Source organism: Phyllostomus discolor, chromosome 5, assembly GCF_004126475.2.
Source record: "Phyllostomus discolor isolate MPI-MPIP mPhyDis1 chromosome 5, mPhyDis1.pri.v3, whole genome shotgun sequence".
NCBI lineage: Eukaryota > Metazoa > Chordata > Mammalia > Chiroptera > Phyllostomidae > Phyllostomus > Phyllostomus discolor.
In genome coordinates this window covers 51617589-51636202 of record NC_040907.2, presented here as the reverse complement: position 1 = coordinate 51636202, position 18614 = coordinate 51617589, and the positions used below count along the sequence as shown (strand labels likewise).

At 35.2% G+C, this 18614-nt stretch overlaps 1 protein-coding gene across 1 annotated transcript in view; it reads right to left on the bottom strand.

Moving 5' to 3' along the window:
• The window catches only part of LRRC7 (leucine rich repeat containing 7), a 464523-nt gene that overhangs the window by 36486 nt on the left and 409423 nt on the right, over positions 1-18614 (bottom strand). The window contains exon 24 of the mRNA XM_028512216.2: positions 9285-9506. Coding sequence (XP_028368017.2) covers positions 9285-9506 — 222 coding nt within the window. The remainder of the gene's footprint in view (positions 1-9284; positions 9507-18614) is intronic.

Here is an 18614-nt window from a genome sequence, read left to right as displayed (position 1 = left end):
TGAATAGGATAGATGCTGATCATTTTGTATCGTGCACAGAGGCTGATCTAATGTAATTTTAATGTAAGCTTATACATTCTCCTTCAGGCACAAACTTTAGTTTGAAAGCACAGTCACAGAACTGGCAGGAGACAGCAACGGAGCTCTGGCCATCCTGATATGTTAGGCCAGTTAGTGGGTATGAACTTCTGTCTAGGGCAGACATGGACTTGTGGGTGCATTTTCCCATCATTTTACTCTTCCAACATGGGCTTACTCTTGACTTCTGAGTTTGGCTGCATAGTGTGATGTCAGAGTCATAGACTCATGAAACTGGGTTCTAATTCCAGCTTGACTTCTAGATTGTTGTGACCACAGGCAAGACTGTTAAATTCTCTGAATCTTGGCTTTTTAGTCAATAAAACAGAAACTGTTATGCCTATCAGCATTATTGATTAGATGAAGTCAGTTAATATGTAAAAGTGTTTTGAGCCATTTGAAGCATCATGCTGATGTTTTACTTTCCTATTTCTGCACTAGTACCCACATATATAAATGTACTTTGCCTTGGATTTTATATTTGTAAAAGAGAAAAAACAAGTTAATGTTATATTCTTTTAAGAATATTAAAAAGTTATGGAAAAATTATATGTACTTTAAATAGTAATGATGATAATATATTCAGCTGGTAAATTGTTAAGCTATAGAATACCTTAAATATTGGTTCTCACTTTGGCTACACAATAAAATCACCTGAGTTAAAAATATTCCCATTACCAAGGTCACATCCAGACAAATGAAATTAATTTCTTTAGGGATGAAGTCAAGGCATCATTGTGTTTTAAATCTCTTGAAAAGATTGTAATATACAGCTGAGTTTGAGAAAAGTTGATATAAAATATTATTATAATGTGAAAGGGACAATAAGGTAAATAAAATTTTTAAGTTTCTTCATTTGGACTGAGAATCAAAGGCAGAGATGATAGCATGGATATGATAGCTAAAAGGTTTTTTTTAGCTTTTAAATTTATTTTATTTTTTAATACATAATTTTATTATATTTTTTCCATTAACATTTAGTCCCTTTATTCCTCCTCCCCCCAGAAATCATCCTGTTGTCCTTGTCCATGAGTCCTTTTTCTTTTTTGCTCAATCCACCACCCCCTAACCTCCCCCGCTTCCACTAGCTGTCATCTGTTCTCCATCTATGAATCTGTCTGTTTTGCTTGTTAGTTCAGTTTGTCCATTAGAGTCCACACAGTGAAATCATATGGTGTTTGTCTTTCTCTGACTGGCTTATTTCAGATGGCTAAGAGTTTTTCATGTAGAATGGGAATCAAACCTTCACTTTTTGGCTTTCTTTAGTTTATTACCTAATACAATTCTGATTTTTATCTTCTATAATGTTCACTAAAGATCAAAATGGTTTATGCATTAAAATACCTCTTATAAATAAAATCCCTTGATGATTAAATTCAAAGACATACACATAGTTTTGTGTAATAATTTGTTTAAAAGGACATCCAATATTAGAAATCAGATTTTTAGTCTATAAAAATTAATACCTTGAATCTGGGTAATACTTTATAGTTTAAAAAATCACTTTTACATATTTTACTTATATGTAAAATGTTTTAAAATTTAAGTATAGTTGTTATGTAATATTACAGTAATGTTAGGTGTACAATGTGATTCAACATTTATACACCTCAGAAATGATCACTACACTGTGTTTTAATCATCTGTTACCATGCAAACTCATAACAATATCATTAACCATATTCTCTTCACCTTTTTCATCTAGTCTCTGTTCCTCCTGCAATCATCTGTTTGATCTCTGTTTCTGTGATGTTCTGTTTTTGTTTTATTTGTTCATTTGCTTTGTTTTTTAGGTTCTACATATAAGTGAAACCATATGGCATGTGTCTTTCTATGACTTATTTCATTTATCATAAAACCCTGTAGTCTATATATGTTATTTCATAACAGACTTGATACTGAATGTCTATGAAAAAGAAGCATGTAAAGATAAATGCATTAAATTAGAATTCTTGGTTACTTTGTCATTTTATTGTGATGGGTAGTTTGAAAATTGACTTGGTTTCATCATTGAGAGGAACTATAAAATTTACTACATATTTCTTTTTTTCAATTTCTTTTTTAAAATTATACTTTATTGATTATGCTATTATAGTTGTCCTGATTTTTCCCCCTTTGCCCTCCTCCACCCAGCACCCTCACCCCTCAGGCAATACCCATACCATTGTTCATGTCCATGAATCATGTATATAAGTTCTTTGGCTTCTCCATTTCCTATACTCTACATCCCTATGTCTATTCTGTAACTACCTATTTGTATTTCTTAATCCTCTCACCTCTTCATGCATTTCACCACAACCCCTCCCATCTGGCAACCATCAAAATGCTCTCTGTATCCATGATTTTGTCTCTGTTCTTCTTGTTTGCTTAGTTTGTTTTTTAGATTCAGTCATTGATAGATCTGTATTTTTTGCCATTTTATTGTTCATAGTTTGTATCTTCTTTTTCTTAAATAAGTTCCTTTAACATTTCATATAATAATGCTTTGGTGATGATTAATTCTTTTAGTTTTTTCTTGTCTGGGAGGCTCTTTATCTCCCCTTCAATTCTAAATGATAGCTTTGCTGGGTAAAGCAATCTTGGCTGTAGGTCCCTGCTTTTTGTGACTTTGCATATGTCTTGCCAATCCCTTCTAGCTATCAAAGTTTCTTCTGAGAAATCTGCTGGAATTTTTATGGGAGCTCCTCTGTAGGTAACTAACTGCTTTTCTCTTGTTGCTTTTAAGATTCTCTCTTTATCTTTAAACTTTGGCATTTTACTTATGATGTGTCTTGGAGTGGGTCTCTTTGCATCCTTCTTGTTGGGGTCTCGCTGTGCTTCCTGGGCTTGAATGTCTATTTCCTTCACCAAATTAGGGAAGTTTTCTTTCATTCTTTTTTCAAATAGATTTCCAATTTCTTGTTCCTTCTCTTCTCCTTCTGGCATCCCTATTATGCAGATGTTGGAATGCTTGAAGTTCTCCCAGAGGATGCTTACTCTCTCATTTTTTGGATTCTTTTTTTCTTATTATTCTGATTGGTTCTTTTTTGCTTCCTAGGTTTGAAGTCATCGATTTGATTCTTGGCTTCATCCACTCTACTGTTGATTCTCTGTAAATTGTTCTTTATTTCAATTAGTGCATCCTTAGTTTCTGATGGGATCTTTCTTATGCTGTTGAAGTCCTCACTAACTTCCTTGAGCATCCTGTACCCAGTGTTTTGATCTCTGCATCTGAGGGATTGCTTAGTTCCATTTCATTTAGCTCTTTTTCTGGAGTTTTGTTTTGTTCTTTCATTTGGGCTATGTTTCTTTGTCTACTTATTTTGGCAGCCTCCATGTGTTTGTTTCTATGTAGTAGATAGAACTGCTTTGACTCTGTGTCTTGGTAGCATGTCCTAATGTAGTAGGTGTCCTGTAGGGTCCAGTGGCACAGCTCCACTATCACCCTAGCTGGGTACTTGAGGTGCACCCTTTGTTTGGGCTGAGTACACCTTCCTCTTGTAGATGAGCCTTGGTCGCTGTTGGCAGATCAATGGGAGGGATTCTACCCAGCTGCAAGGACTAGTTGTGACCACTTAGTGCCAATCTCTGGCCTCTGTGGAGGATCACTGTGCAGGGGGAAAATGGTGGTGGTGCTCTGATGTGGTCTGTAGGTGTCTACTGGGTGTGCTGGCCCTGGGGTTTCCTGGCTGGTGCAGATCAAGGTCAGCCCCCACTGGTGTTTTCCTGGGGCCACCCTGCCTGAGTTACAAAGCAATATGAGATGGTTGCTACTTGTGCTGGGCTTGGAGATTCCCAGGTGAAGCCAAGCTATGAATCTGGGCTGGTTGTTGCTAGTGCTGGGCATGGAGTTCACAGAGGTGTGCTATTGTTTGTTTGAGAGGATTTAGGAAGTTATGAAGCATGAGCTGGGACCAGCCATTCTTGTGGAAAAGCATCTTGGGTTGGGGGGAGTCTTTGGGGATCTCCAAGCCAGGTCAAACAGTGTTAGTGAGTGTTAGCCAGGTTGTTGGAGCCTTGATATGACATCAGCTTGCTGGCCTTGTGAGGAGAGGATTTAGAAAAGGGACAATGGCCTCTGCTTGCCTCAATGCTAGACACTTCAGTTTCTCCCTGTATTCCACTGGTGCCCTTCAAGCTGCTGCCCTGATACTGGAGCTCAGAGGAAGTGAGTCTGAGTAGGTGAGTCTGTGTGTGGGTTCTTTAAGAAGAATTGCTTGTGGCTGTTGCAGTTTCTTCCACTGACTCAATCCGTGCTGTTTTTCTGCAGCCAGACGTTGTGGGCTTATCTTCTTTTCACTGCAACCCTGGGCTGGGGGTTCTGGTGTGGGCCTGGGACTCCTCACTCCTGAGATATTCTTCCCAAGTTTTTTTCACACATGTGGGTGAGGTACCCATATCTGCACCCCTCCTACTAGTCTGGGTGGATGTAATTTCTTTAATTCCACAGTTGTCAGGTTTCCATATAACTCAATTTCTAATGTTCCTGAGTGATGATTGTTCTATATTTTAGTTGTAATTTTGATGTGGTTGTTCAAAGAGGTGAGCCATGTCTGCCTATGCTGCCCTCTTATACCAAAGTTCTCATGACATATTTTTTAAGAGCTAAACAAAGTTAAGTCCTCTGGCTAGGTAAAAAAAATGCATTCATTTTAATTCATTCAATATCATCAGTGGTAGCAATTAAGAAAAATAAATTACATTCATTGGGATGACAGTGGTTAATACAATTATAGAGGTTTCAAATGTATATAGTTTACTGTTAAGTGGAATGTATTTTAATTTGATTAGATATACATTAGTTTTCTAGGTCACATTAAGGAATACAGAACTATGCTTTTGTTAATAAAACTTTCCATTTGTTCAGTAATTGTTGCCTTTCAAAGCATTGGAAGTGCTCATGTGAGTTCAAGTCACCACTCTGTCTTGCATACAGCAGTTCTATAATTATGCATTGTAACTGAAGCAGGTTTAATCAATATCATCTAACAGAACAGAACACCAAGGCCATAGCAAGTAAGTATCTGAGGTTATGTGCTAGTTTAATAGTAAGATTGGTACACAGAACTTGGCTTTTGAGTCAGATAAACCTAGCTTAAAATTACAGCGTGACCAATTACATCTTTCCAAGTTATTTATTTTCTCTGTACCTGGATTATTCATTTGTAGAAAGGAAATAAGATTCTTTTGATGACTCAATGAAATAGTATGTATAAGCAAGACCAGTTATATAACTAGTTATATAACTAGTAAGCCCCGTGCAAAATGAAAATGTGAGGCTCCTAGCTCAACAGTTTTTAATAATTAAAAGCCGATGCTCTTGGCTGGTGTGGCTCAGTGGGTTGGGCATTGTCTACAAACCAAAATGTTGCCAGTTTGATTTCTGGTTAGGCTTCATGCCTGGTTTGTGGGCCCAGACCCTGGTGGGGGGAGTGTGAGAGGCAACCAATCAATGTTTCTCTCTGACATTGATCTTTCACTCCCTCTCTTTCTCCCTACCTTCCTCTCTCTTTAAAAATAAAATAAATAAGATCTTTAAAAGAAGAAAAATTGGCGGCAGCTAAGCATTAGACTAAGTGTGGTGCTCTTCTGTGCACAGGACTTTTTCATAGTTCAGTCTCTTTCTTCACATAACTATTGAATGTTTAAGTTTTTACTTCTCAGTAGAAGGCATCTGATATTTTTATTTTATTTTTAATTTTTCATTTATGCCATTATACTTGTTCCCACTTTTTTTCCCCTCACTTCTGCTCAGCTGACCATTTCCCCACCTCAAGCCAAACACATATTGTTGTCCATGTCCGTGGGTTGTGCACAAATGTTCTTTGGTTAATCCCATCACCATCTTTTATCCCGTGCCTTCCTCCCTCACCCTCCCCTTTCTGGTAGCTGTCAGTCTGTTTTATGTATCTAAGCTTCTGTTGCTCTTTTATTCATTAGTTTGTTGTGTTCATTAGATTCCTCTTACAGGTGAGATTATATGGTATTTGTCTTTCACTGACTAGCTTGTTTCACTTAGCACAATGCTCTCCAGTCCCATTCATGCTGTTATGAAGGTTAGGAGTTCCTTCTTTTTTCCTGCTGCATAGTATTCCATCGTGTAAATGTACCCCAGTTTTTTATCCACTCATTTATTGGTGGGCACTTAGGCTGTTTCCAGCACTTGGTTATTATAAATAGTGCCACTGTGAACATTGGGGTACATTGGCTCTTTTGAATTGGTGTTTCAGGATTCTTAGGGTATATTCCCAGCAGCAAAATCATGGAGTAAAAAGGCAGTTCCATTTTTAGTTTTTTTTTAAGGAAATTTCATACTGTTTTCTGCATTGGCTGTACCAGTCTTCATTCCTACCAACAGTGCATTAAGGTTCCCTTTTTTCTGCATCCTTGCCAGCACTTGTTGTTTGTTGATTTATTAACTATGGACATTCATACAGGTGTGAGGTGATATCTCACTGTGGTTTTAATTTGCATTTCTTTGATGATTAGTAATGTTGAACATTTTTTCATACATCTATGGGCACTCTGTATGTTCTCCTTGGAGAAGTGTCTATTCAGGTTTTTTGCCTATTTCTTAATTGGGTTGTTTGTCTGATATTGTACATAGAAAACCCTAAACACTCCACCAAAAAACTGCTACACCTAATAAATGAATTTGGCAAAGTAGTGGGATACAAAATTAATACCAGAAATTAATGGCATTTTTATACATCAATAATGAGCTATCATAGAGGGAAACTAAGAAAACAGTTCCATTTTCTACTGCAACAACAACAAAAAAATAAGGCACCTAGGAATAAATTTAACCAAGGAGGTAAAAGTTTTGTACTCTGAAAACTATAGGCCACTGAAGAAAGAAATGGAGGAAGAAACAAATACATGGAAGCATACACTGTGTTCATGGATTGGAATAATTAACATCATTAAAATGGCTATTCTACCCAAAGCAATCTATACATACAACATAATTCCCATTAAAATACCAATGGCATACTTCACAGAACTAGAACAAATACTCCAAAAATTTATATGAAACCAAAAAAGACCCCAAATAATTTCAGAAATGTTACAAAAGAAGAACAAAGCTGGAGGTATCACAACTCCTGTATCAAACTATACCATGAGACCACTGTAATAAAAACAGCCTGGTACTGGCACAAGAACAAACACATAGATCAATAGAACAGAACAGAGAGCCCAGGAATAAACCCACTCCTGTATGAGCAATTGCTATTTGACAATGGTGGCAAGAGCCTGCAGTAGAGCAAAGACAGTCTCTTCCTAAATGGCATTGGGCAAAGTGAACTGGTACATGAAAAAAAAAATGAAACTAGACCACCAATTTACCATACACAAAAATAAACTCAAAATGGATAAAGACTTAAATGTAAGTCGTGAAACCATAAAAATTCTAGAACAAAACATAGGAAGTAAAATCTCAGATATTAAATGTACAATGATTTTCCTGATATATCTCCTAAGTCACTAGAAACAAAGCAGAAAATAGACATATTGGACTGCATCAAATAAAAAGCTTCTGTACAGCTAAAGAAACCATCAGCAAAACAAATAGGGAACCCATTGTATGGGAGAACACTTTACCAGTGATACATCTGAAAAGGATTTACTTTCCAAAATATACAAAGAACTAATATAACTCAACAGCACTTCATGTTTTTAGATTGAGGAATCAAAACGCTTGCAAGTAACTCTAAGTACAGTCTGAACTGTGATGTTTTAAACTTAATAAGCATGTAAATTTTAAAATTTTGTAATCCTCTCATTAGTAAAACTATATAATTTATGTGTTTTTAGAGGGATAATGTAAAACAAACTTTAAATCAGAGTGTTCAGAATAAGCGCATGCTAATAACTAAATTTACTATTCAGAGTAGGTGAAAATAGAGGGCATTGATCTCAGTGAATTTTTAAATGCATTCATTTTCAGAGAAAAAACACATAGTTGTTGTTAGGAATAACTAAGTCAGAGAACTGAACTGAGGTTATGCTATTTGTGAGGGAGGATATATGAACAACTTTTAACCTTCTAGATGCCTTTAGTAAAGCATAATTTAAAACTTCATTAACTTTTTAGAATCTCTGGAGAATTAAAAACCTCACATCACTACCTCATTAAAAGCACCTGTCTGATTTATTTTACTGTAAATCCAACACTTGGCCTAGATCAAGGCATGACAGAAAAAAATTATCTTTAAAAATATCTATGATTCTCAGAATGATTAATATATAATCTGAGCTTCAAGAAGGGCATTAAAAAATAGAGGAAATGTCTAGATAAGGGATCCAAATAATAAGTGGCTCATAACAATAGAAAGGAAAAAACTTGAACATGAAGATAATCTTGTCTGATATGTTCAGAAAATAAGGTGGGAATATGTGAAGCTTTGAGTTAATAATAAAGTGAAACCTTTATATACCATATTAAGGATTTAGTGAAGTCAGTGGCCAAAGTCAGCATTGCCTAATTACTTGAAGAATGAAATAAAAGTTAATTTTATAAGTATTAAGATCTTAACATCTTACTTTCTAAGTGAAATATCACTCAGTAGCTGAAATCTTATCTAGTGTTCTGTTCTGAAGGAAGAAAAACAGGTTTTTCTAATGGAAAGCAAACTAATTTTAGTGGGGTCAGAAGAGCAGCCATTCCTTGTGCTCCCAGGCATTTATCAGCAGCTTTTAGAGCATTTCAGAAATGTTTCCCTTCTAAGTGTTATTTATCATTTTCTTCATGGAAAGCTTTTTATCTCTGTAGTATTCAACAATCAGAAGACAGGCCCTTCACAAAATGTTCTCACAAACAGAGAGGAATATACAGTTCACATTTCACACTGTCAATTTCACCAGAGGCCTTGGTAACCACACCTGTCTATTGAAGCCTTTGTCCCATGCCAAAGCTGTGCTGTGGAGCTAAACTGGAGTGGGGTGTGAGGAGGAGAGAGTGTAGGGTAAACCAGAAAACCTTTTCAGATCCATCAATTTCTCCTTGTGTAAAATGGGCATTTTACCAACCATCAATTCCTATACATTGTTGTGCTTAACCCCGGAAAATAATCATAAAATCCCCACAAGACATACTGCCCTGTATTCAACATGGTGATAGCATTAATGTGTCCCAGACTACATTAATGAGGGAAGACAAACCATGGATTCATTGGACTTCCCTGAACATTTCCTGAAAACTCATCAATTGTGAAAAGTCTTCTCACCTGCTCTGGATATCCATCCATACTCCTTTGCCCTTTAGTTTGAATTAAGCACCGTCCAGGCTGAGGTCCCCGGGTGGCCTGTGTAGAGGGGATCTGAATAGGCAATGGTGACTGAAACTGCTGGATGGTCACTTTGTTTATATTTCCCTCATATGGCTGCTGCTCACGGCTCCGATGCTGAAGGCTTTGGGACCCCATCAAGGTCTGGATATGGCTGCCTGCCTGTGGAGAAGATAACCTATCAGATGAAGATTCATGGTGTTGACAGGATGTGATTAGAGTAGCAAATACGTACAGAATATCTCTCTGGTCAAGTGGCATCATTTGGGCTTGCAGCCACGGCTGGAAAAGATAATGAAAAACAGCAAGGTTCTGCCTACTGTGCTTTGTGAAAATGTTAATGCTGGAGCAAGGTTGCATTAAATACATTTGTAATCATGTGGTGGTTTGCCAAAGTTTATTTTAACTCCCATTCTAAAGGAACTCAATTGTCTAAGAAATTTTAAGAGGAAAAAGAAGTCACAACTTAAAAATCAAAGAAGTTCTATATGACATTTCATTTTGAAAAATACCAGGGAGACAGATGTTAACATATGAAATGTCAAGGGGAAATGATACAACCTGGTTCTTAATTCTGAAACAGAAGAATTGAATTATGCCACAAGCACTTAGTGAGATTGCTCACATGAATATAATCAGTATTCATAAATTTTCTACATTCGCAAATCAAGAGTATCATTTTGGAACCTTTAAGTTACATTGAAAATTAATCACGTGATAGATTCCTGTGAGTATCAATAGCCTCTGGAAGCACTAGATCAGGAAAGGTCTTCAAAGCAAGCTCTGTATGCAGGTCATCTCATGACAGGCTTTCAGGGGTTCCCCAGCACCTCTAAAATTACAACAATCACTTCTTAATTCTTAAAGGCAGTTGTGGAGGAGAGAGGGCAAGCTCACTGTGGCCTCCCACTTTCAAACGATGTAGTGCAAATCCCTGCTCCTTTGTTCACTTCTGTTTTCTCACCTTTCTGGCTCCTTCACTCATTCTACCTGACATCCTTTCTACCAGACAAGCACTTCTGTTTGTGAGCTGGTAATATAAAATATGTCTTTTAAAAATAAGTATGGCTTAACATGAAAATCTAACACAGAAAGTCAATGCTCATTATTAGTAGTGCTATGCTTGATACTTCACCCATTACTACAAAAGAATCTGAGAGTTTACTTCCTGAATTCACTTTCCTGTTTGTTGATCTTTTAAGGGTAGATAATTTGAAATTCAAAAATGAATTTCACATTAGAGTTCATTAACTAAGAAAGCCTGTGAATTTTCCTAACTAATCAAGATTTTGATTACTATGAAAAATCAGGTTAGAGGAATAAAGGAATAATTATTAAACAAGTATTCTATGAAGAGATTAATTTTAACTTTAAAAACGTTTTTAAAAAGAACAATATCAGAGACATCAGGAAATGACAGTGATCCTGGGAAAAATTGAAGATGAAAGGCATATTGCTTGATTCCAAATAAGAGGTAATTTCAGTAAAGAAAATATTCAAAATTATTTTTTGGCCATATGTAGGGCAAAGTAAATAACCATTTGATTATATTTTTTAGGTGTCTAACTTCTTGTCTTGGGCTCATGTACAGTTTTTACACTCAAAAACATCAAAGATACTTTAGTCATGAGAAACTGAGGAAAAGATGCAAAAAGGAGTGTCAGCAATCCAGCACTGTCCAATACAATTAACCAGATCATAAAGATATAACATCATAAACACAACTAAGATAACCATGTAAAGGGCAAATGTACATTTCTCTATTTTATCTATTTCCTTATCAGCCATTCTAGAAAATTGAACACCCTTCTCGTCAAGTTTTTCCTTACTGCAAATAAATTTTCTCCTATCTTTATGAAATTTTAAATTCTGTTGTTTGGGAAGAGAGAAAAGACATGATAAGCACAGTATCACATTTTGAACTGCTATACTCATGATGAACTCATTGGCATGCTGGGTTGTTAGAGAAAATGTTTCCTCTAGTTTCCTCAAGTTTGAGGAGCTGGGGCTATAGAAGTGGACTAAGGCTGGCTTTACTGGCTACTGAAGAGTCCATTGACTTTACATTTATACCTGCTTCTCCACTGGCATAATATTCCTGGCTCTTCAGTCAGTGCTTGAGTCAATGGGGAAGTGGAAGACTGGCAGTTTAATGGAAAGTGATCACATAGACAAACAAGGAATTCTAATACCCAGAAAAGCTTAGAAGGATCCAGAACAAAACTAGAGTTCCATAAAGAGTAATCTGCATGAGAAAATCAATAATGATTACTTAACAATCACTTCACTGGTTAGAATATTCTAGTAATGGTCTATCCAAAGGTACAGAACTAATTCTATATATTGTAGAATGGTAAAGGCCTTTAGATTTATTTTTCTGGTTTATTTTTTTCTTCTCATGGGACAATTTGAGCTCAGGATTATGCTACAATATGGAACTGAAGGGTAAGAACTATGTCTTACTTGCCATCTTTAATGACTGGCATAGTAACTGGCATTTAATATATAATAGCTACCTTCCAAACAGTAGGTGCCAAACAATGCACTAAAACTTACATGTATTGTGCTCTTTAACCCTTATTAGAGATAATTATTATTGTCCAGTTTACTGAGGAGAAAACTAAAGCTTGTAGAGATTAAGTAACTCTCCCAAGTCATTTGCCAACTGGTAAACTGGCAGAACTGGGGTTTGAACCAAGGCTGTCTGACTATGACTATCATAGTGTATTGAAAAGAAGTCATGACAAGGAATTAAAGGATCAGGTTGTTGAGGTAGAATGTGTTAAATATCTTCAGAAGCTCTTAAATTTGCCAAAGAGCCATTTCTACTCATTGAATTAGGTCTATTGTCTATTTTAGATACTATGCATGTGACTTAGAGCTTTATAGTGAAGCAAACAGGCTGAAGCTTTGTATATTTAGTAATCTTCCCATGATTATGAAGTGACGAAGCTCATGTTCTATATGGCTTGGCAAAACACATAGGGGCTTAGAAGGAATATGCTGTAAAAAAATTCTGTTTGCATTAGCAGCAGTCCTTTCACTAGGCTATAGGCTGCAGTGAAAGGGGAATGACTGCTGGAGAAAGCAAGGAATTAACACTAAATTTTGTGTGAAGTTAGACAAACATAAAGGACACAAGATATCTAAAAGAATGATTATGGTGTGGGGGACTGCAATGAGGAAGATTTCTGACTGGCACGAAGGCTCAAGAAAGGTAATAAGGATGCTCATGGTGAAGTACAAAAGACTGATGAAAATGTAGAAAATGTCAGAGCCTGGATTTATTCAGAGGGTTAGCTAGAGAACACTGACTCATACAGGAGGGGAATTTGAACAAGAAGGTTTCTGTAAAGTCTGAGTTTCATGTCTTGAATGATATAAAGAAATAGAGAAGATTTGACATTTGTTTTGAACTTTCAAGGGGAGGTTGGACAAAATAACATGTATTTGAGGAGAATAGTGATGGAATAAAGTGTTTTCAAGTTGACCCAAAAACAGATTGTCAAACTTTACAGGGAAAAACTCCAATATCCGTAGGACCCAAGGAAACATTAATGTCAACACCACAGAAAAGGAACATTGATTTGCTACTCTTTTGCAAAATCCATTCTGCAGTGAACAAAGCTTATTATGAAAATTTAAAGTGTTTGGAAGATTTTATAGGATATAAAAGAACTGTCTTTCACATTACAACAATACTTTGGTTCACACAATGCTCCTTGAAAAGCATGTGAGACTGAGAAATGTATTACCCAGTTTGGTCATCTGTTTTACTACTACCCATCTTGACTTTTTAACCATTTGGGGTTCCTTCAAAAGAAGGAAACATGACTTCAAAAGATGAAAATTTATACCACTGAGAATATGAAAATGGACACAATCTTTTTCTAAAATTTAGTCCAAACGAGTTCTAAAAATGTTTGGGAGCAACTGCAACAACACAGAATCATCTATAAAGGATAATTCTGTAATCAATTTTAAGATATCAGCAGCACTCATCGAAGTGAGTCAGTTTCAGTAATTTTATGTTGAATAAAACAACAATGAAAAGAGCTATCACTTTCTATCTACATCATGTATTCTGCACATTCTCCTTTTTAATATGTAGGTTAAGTTTTAAAAATTGTGACAGTAGGACTTCCATTTCCAGGTCAACTGAGTAGACATACTTTCCCTTATTCTCTCCATTAAGAAAAATTAAAAACCCCTGGATATTATATGTAAACAAATATAAGAAAATCCTGCAGAGTATATAGAAGAAAGTGGATCAGCTAGGGACCTGGGGACCAAGTAAAAACATGGTGGTGAATTCACTGATTTTTTTATTTTTGTGTCATATATCCCAGACTTGGAACCAAAGAAGCATGTGACCCAAATAACTCACAGGACACACACACACACACACACACACACACACACCAGAGTGGGGGGGGGGGTGGGGAGAGAGTGAGAACAAACAGAAAGCAAAAATTAAATTAAGACAAACCTTAATGTGTAAATTCTGGAATGCAAAGGGATTAAATACACAAATTAAGAGATTGTGAAGAGTGGATTAAAGAATGTCACTCAACTATATGCAGACTGCAAGAAATCACTCAAATATAACTATACAGGGAGGTAGAAATTAAAAGGATCAAAAACATATCATGCAAATATTAATTTAAGGAAAAGAGAAATGATTATATTAACACTAGATAAAGTAGGTTTCAGAGCAAAGAAAATATGCTAGAGATAAGGGATTTTATATAATAAAAATGGGTCAATCCACCAAGAAGTTATAGCAATCCTAAATGTGTACATAACAAACAACAGAGATGCAAATATGTAGATGTAGAGCAAAATTGATAGAACTGAAAGATAAATGGATAAATCCACAATTATAACTGGAGATTTCAACACTCCTTTCTCAACATTGATAGAAGCACTAGACTACAAATTAGCCACAATATAGAAAAAACTCAACAATGCTATCAACCAATAGATCACCTAGAGAACATTCTACCTGACAGCAGCATGATACACATTTTCTTCAAGTTCCTATAGAATATTTACATATTTTTTCTTTTAATTTAATCTTTATTATATATTTTTCAGTACCATTTAGTCCCTTTATACCCACCTCTCCCCAGCAATCACCACACTATTCTCCATGTCCCTGAGTCCTTTTTCCTTTTTGTTCAATCCCTTCAACCCCTAACCCTCCATTCCCATTAGCTGTCATCTGCTCTCCATCTATGAGTCCTACAGAATATTTCCTTAGATAGACCATATTCTGAACTGGAAAACAAATTTAAACAAATTTAAACAATTGAAATCACACAGAATGTGTTCTCCAACCACAGTGGAATCATATTAGAAATCAATGATAGAAGGATAAAAGAAAAATATGTAAACACTTGGAAACTAAACAACACAGTTTTAAATAACCCATGGGTCAAAGAAGAAAGTCTCAAGGGAAATAACACAATACATTGAACTTAATGTAAATGAAAATACAAATCAAAATTTGTGTAGCATAGCTAAAGCAGTGCTGAGAGGGAAATTTATAGCACTAAATGCATATGCTAAAAGAAGAGAAGCCTCAAATCAATAATTAAAATATTATCTCAAGAGCTTATAAAATGAGAAGCCAAATAAAACCTGAGAAAACATAGAGAAGGAAATAATAAGAGCAGAAATCAAAGAAATTGAAAATAAATAACAGAAAAAATAAAAGAAACAAAAAGCTGTTTTTTAAAAAGATCATAAGATCGACACAATTCAGTCAAGACTGAATAAGAAAACACACACACACACACACACACACACACAAATTACCAAAATTAGGAATAAAGAATGGGTGTTGCTACAGATCCTGCAGACAACCTAAGGATAATAAGGTAATACTAAAATAACTCTACACACAAATTTGACAACCTATATGAAACAAGCCACTTCTTTAAAAAGCACAAACTACCATAACTCACCCAATATGAAATAGATCATTTGAAAAACACTGCAACTGTCAAAGTTGGAATCTCTAATTAAAAGACTCCCAGAAAAGATATCTCCAGGCCCAGAACTCTACCAAACATTAAAATAAGAATTAACACCAATATTGCACACTCTCTTCCAAATAATAGAAGAGGAGGGGGCACATCCCTGTGTATTTTATGAAACCAGTGGTATTATCCCAATAACACCAGATAAGGACAGAAAAAAAAGAAGAAAGTAAAACTATAGAGCAATACCATTTATGAATACAAATATAAAAATCTTTAACAAAATATTGACAAATGGAAGTCAGCAATATATATAAAGAATTATATACCAAGACCAAGTGGCATTTATTTCAGTAATACAAAGCATATTCAATACTTGAAAATCAACAAATGCACTGAACCATATTAATGGGCTACAGAAAAAAAAAACATGTGATCATATCAATGGAAGGAGAGTGTATCTGACAAAATTCACCATCCATTTGTGATAAAAACTCAGAAATATAGAAATGGAGAGCTTCCTTAACTTAATAAAATATCTACAAAAAACTTAGAGCTAACTCAAAACTTACGTGAAAAAAAATGAATGCTTCTTCCCTAAGATCAAGAGCAAGGAATGGATGTCCATACTCACCATTCTTATTCAGCATAATGCTGGGAGTTCTAGTCAGTAGAATAAGGCAACAGAAGGAAATGAAAGGCATACAGATGGAGAGGAAGAAATCAAGTGTTCTTATCTACAGATTATATAATTGTTTACACAGAACACCCTAAAGATTCAGCAAAATTTTTCCTAGAAAAAGTGAATTCAGCAAGGTCACAAGGTACAAGAACAAGAATATTTATGCATGTTAGCAGTGAACATGTAGACACTGAAATTTAAATGCAATACCATGCACAGGCACTCTGGACAAGCCAAATACTTAGGCATAAATCAAACAAAGCTTATACAAGATTTATATGCTGAAAACTACACAATGCTGAAGAAAGATATCAAAGATTTAAATAAATGAAAGGATATTTATGGATTGGAAGATTTAACACAGTAAAAATGTAAATTCTCTTCAAATTGATACACAAATTTAACAAATTCCAATCAAAACTCCAGAAAGATGTTTTATGTTTATAAATAATATTATTCTAAACTTTATATTGAATGACAATGAAGCTAGAATAGCTAACACAATTTTGAAAAAGAAGTACAGGGTGAGAAGAATCAGCCTGATTTCAGGATTGTGTGTGGTATTGGCTGAAGGACAGACAGACAGATAAATGGAAGGGACTAGGGAACCCATAAAAAAGTCCACAAGGAAAAAGGCCAAATGATATTTTGGCAAAGGTGCAAAAGCAATTCAGTGGATAAGAGACAGTCTTTTCCACAATCGATGCTGGCACAACCATTTGCAACCTGTAGGCAAAATAAATGAACCTTGACCTATGTTACATCTTACATGAAAATTAACTCGAAATAGATCATAGGTTTAAATAAAATGTTAGAAGGATGGAAAAGCAAGCTATGGAGTTTGAGAAAATATTAACAAAATATACATTAGGCAAGGGATAGTATCTAGAATATATGTAAAAACCCTCAAAACTTAACAGTAAGAAATTAAACAATTCATTTAGAATAATGGTCAAAAGTTACATGAAGAGATATTTCACCCAAGGGGATATGCAAATGGCAGCAAATAAGCACATGAAAAGATTTTCAACATTGTTAGCTATTCAAGAACTACAAATTAAAATCCCAATGAGATATTACTATACACCAAAATGACTAAAATAAAGCATTGGAACAACAAACATGGACAATGAATGATTAGAAATTGGATCACTCATAGTCAGCTGAAGAAAATGTAAAATGGTATAATGACTCTGGAAAAATATTTGGCAGTTCTTTAAAAATTACTAAACATGCAAGTACCATATGATCCAGTAATTACATTCCTGGGCATTTATACAGTCCATGAATTTTTAGAGCAAATTTTTCATAACAGCCCCAAACTTGAATTTTAGGTTTCCTTCAATGGGTGAGTGGTTAAAAAAATTGTGATACATCCATACTTTAGAATACTAATCAATATGAAAAAAGAAGAAACTATAGATACACAACAACCTGAATGACTCTCTAGAGAAGTGTGCTGAGTAAAAAAAAAAAAAAAAAAAAAAAAAAAAAGCCAATCGCAAAAGGTTACTGGATGACATTGTATAATTCTATTTGTATGACATTCTTGAAATGACAAAATTATAGAAGTGAAGGGTTATAGAAATGCCAGGAGTTAATTTAAAAACTTAATAGAGGCAGTACAGATAACAGTCTTTGGTGTCAAATGAATCTGGGTTTTATTCTTTGTTCTGTCACTTTTTAGTTATGCAATCTATACAAGCTAACAAAGCCCTTTGCTTATCATATGAAAACTGTAGATAATAGTAAGTGCTTCACAGAGTATTATGAGGATTAAAACAGATAATGTAATACGTTGAGCATATTACTGGTCCATAGAAGTGCTCAATAACGGCAATGAAAATAAAAAGTTCTTATCTGCTGAGTAAAGGTCTGACTGTCCTTTGGCCATAGCAATAAATAACCACACATTAGAACTTGTTTTAAACTTGTAATTAATCAATGACAGGTTGCTTTAGAAAGGCACCTGAAAGTTAGGCATTCAGCAACAGTCTCACTCAAGTAACCACGTTTCCCTAGTTCAAGGTCAATGAACACCTAAATATTCCAACTTCTGAAAATATGCTTCCAAATAAGCATACGCCATGCTTCCCCTAAATTTTATCTTACTCAGAGACACTATGCCTTACAAGTTATTTGTTAGCATGCAGTAAATCATGGATTTGTTTCAGACTTTGTGAAGTGGCTTCTTTTTTTAGAGAGACAGACAGAGAAAGACAGAGAGAGAGAGAGAGAAAGAGGGCAACTTGTACACAAATTTTTTCAGAAATGAACTCTGCCATAAGTAGAGCCAAGACTACATACTCTTCACTAATATGGCTACCATTTCAGGTTGCTGTGATTCACCTTCATTTTCTCCCCTAGATACCTCCATCCCCATCACCGCATATGTTTTCAAGACAACTGTCCAAGTGAAGAGTATAGCCTGTGTTTGTGTAAAAGTAACTCAAAAGAGATGCTGACTTATGTCCTTGGTCTCGTTAACAACCTGTTGTTAGGAACAAAGCTAAATAAAGCTTTTTGCTTATTGATTACTTGTACATTTTTACCTAAAATAATAAATACTATAGCAGCTACCATTATTTAAACACCTATGTGATA